Source organism: Orycteropus afer, unplaced genomic scaffold (assembly GCF_000298275.1).
Source record: "Orycteropus afer afer isolate SDZICR_OR568_19922 unplaced genomic scaffold, OryAfe1.0 scaffold00037, whole genome shotgun sequence".
Classification (NCBI taxonomy): Eukaryota; Metazoa; Chordata; class Mammalia; order Tubulidentata; family Orycteropodidae; genus Orycteropus; species Orycteropus afer.
This window is the reverse complement of record NW_006921624.1, coordinates 13,045,766-13,048,143: the sequence shown is the minus strand read 5'-3', so window position 1 is coordinate 13,048,143 and position 2,378 is coordinate 13,045,766. Positions and strand designations below refer to the sequence as shown.

At 59.4% G+C, this 2,378-nt stretch overlaps 1 protein-coding gene across 1 annotated transcript in view; it reads left to right on the top strand.

Moving 5' to 3' along the window:
• The first annotated feature begins 1,705 nt into the window (after positions 1-1,705).
• The window catches only part of COL27A1 (collagen type XXVII alpha 1 chain), a 160,553-nt gene continuing 159,880 nt past the window's right edge, over positions 1,706-2,378 (top strand). Inside the window, exon 1 of the mRNA XM_007936759.1 lies at positions 1,706-1,953. Within this exon, the coding sequence (XP_007934950.1) occupies positions 1,706-1,953 (248 nt within the window). The remainder of the gene's footprint in view (positions 1,954-2,378) is intronic.

Here is a 2,378-nt window from a genome sequence, read left to right as displayed (position 1 = left end):
TAAACAGTTCTGGCTACAGTGAGGTTCGTGAGCATCTAAAATGGTATGGAACACCAAAAAACAAAACAAAAACCTTCCTCGCTAATCAAGATACATAATATTTTAATGCAATATTAAAAAAAACGTTAATGTAAAGTCCGCAATGAACAAAATATCAAAAATTTAAATAAAGACAGGGTCTGGCCGTCACAAAACAGGCCTCTCAATACAAATCAACTACGATTAGACCGCAGGTGAACCTTCGCAGCGATTGACTTCTGAGAACCTGTGGAACACAGTGGCTCCTATCCGGAGAAGAAAGTAGGAACACGTACAATCTGTACGCAGTTTTGGGTGTTCCTGCACTCCCTGGGGGCTCGTCCACGTGGAGGTTAAGAACCCAGGTTCAACGTGGGCGTGCGGGGTGGGGGGCTCTGCGGGTGCCTGGGCACCACGCGGGGCCTCCCTCCTGGCAGCCAAGGATGCTCTGCCCCCTGCAGGAAGCAGCGCACAGCTCTGTGGCTTCTTTTTCTTTCTTTCTTCTTCTCCTTTTTTTTTTTTTTTTTTCCGCTACCGCCCCCCTCTCTGGCTTGGGACTTTTCCTAAAGTTTGCTGAAACCAGACACCTTGCTCGGCCGAGCCCGCGTGCAGCCTTGGTTTAAAAGGCCGCCTTCAGCGCCCCCTCCCCGCCCCCAGCGGAGACTTCAAAAGGCCCCTCGGGCGCCGCGGCCGCTGCACCTATGAGCCACCCGGTGTGCCCGGAGCCCACGCGGGAGCCGGAGGACGCAGAGCGGCCGCAGTTCCAGCGCAGGAGGACCCGGCCGGCGGCACAGCCCCGCGCGCCCATGCCCCTCCCGGCGCCGCTGCGCTCCGCGCGCCCGCGCCCACGCCTCATTTAGGGAAGGGGACTCCGCACCCCCGCCCCCGCGCCCGTGTCCGGGGCTGCGGGGACCCATGAATACAAATGCCGTTAGGCGCCCGAGGAAGGACGGACCGGCCAGCCTCGCACCTCGGGACCCAGTAAGTGACCGGAGGCTCCCAGGAGCGCTGGGGATACTGGGGTTTATGCGCAAAGGTGTGTGCACAAAGATGGTGTGTGCTCATGGGACAGGGCTGCACGCGCGGGGAGTGAGTGTGTGTGTGTTTTCTCAAGTGGTGGGCACTTGCGGAAGGCAATGGGCACTAGAGGTGTACACGGGGTGTGTGCACTTGAGTGTGTGTGCGCGCGCGCGGTGCGAGCAAGGGTGTGTACGTAGGGGATCTGATCAGGCTAGTGTGCATTTGTGTGTGTGTGTAAGCCCTCGTGTGCTTGCGTCTGTTTGTGTAGAGTCCGAGCGTGCTCCTGAGCCGAGACAGCGGAAAGTATGTTTCGTCTGAGCCCAGGAAGGTGGGCTGTGCCTACACACATGTAGACACGTGAATGTGTCTGACTTCGGAGCAGCTGCGGATGTATGTGGGAATGGGTGTGTACACCAGTAAGTGTGTGTGAGGCTGTCTGCCTGTGAGGTGGAGGTGGAGAGGCTCTAGCGTCAGGGCTTCGACCAGGGTTGTGGGTGTAAGAATTTGCCCAGGTGTTTGTGGTGGGGCGAGGTGTGTAGTTCTCTCCGATAGGATCCGAGAGTGTCTTTGGCTGAGTTTTCGTGGTTCGGCAGCTGTGAGACTCCCATTTCTTACTGAAAAGAGCGGGAAGAGGCGGGTGACCAACCTTTAACAAGCCCTCCCCGCCATGTGTCCAGGAAAGTCTTTTCTCGGGGCGCTCTGGATCTGCGCGCGGCACCCGTGGGACGAGGATGGGGCGGGGCCCCGGACAGGACCCTGGCTGTTTTTGGAGTCCGGATATCAAGAACTGGCTGCAGTTCTGTCCCTACAACTCCCGGGATCCTCTCTGGAGTCCCCTTCCTCCTACTGCCCCGACCTCCCCAACCCGGGACCCCCAGCCTCACAAGCCAGACGCTCTCGAACCTCAGAACTACGGTCAGCCTGACGTGCAGCCTGGCCAGCTTCCTCTCTGTGAATCTCAGTTTCCCTCTCTTTCCCAGAGCCAGGGAGTGGTTTGTGTCCAGCTGGGCAGTCGTGGGTCGGCGGAGGCTGTGTCCCCGGCTGCAGCCGGAAGGGGGCAGCAGAGGGCGGCCCAGAGAGGGGAGGAGGGAAGGTGGAGAGCCGCCGCGGGCCGAGACTTTAAATCGCCTTCATTTCCCCCAAATCCTTCCTTTTCCTCTCCTCCCCCAGGCCGGCGGGGAGTCGGCTTCCAGCGCCCTCCGCGCGCCCTCGCCCGGCCTTGCTCAGCCTCCGAGGACCGCCAGCAGCCCGCCTCCAAAAGTTTGATCATTCCCCCCTTTCCTGGCTTCTTCTTCCTTTTCGGTGGAAGCAGACAAGAGCAAGGCAGGGACGAGCGCGGC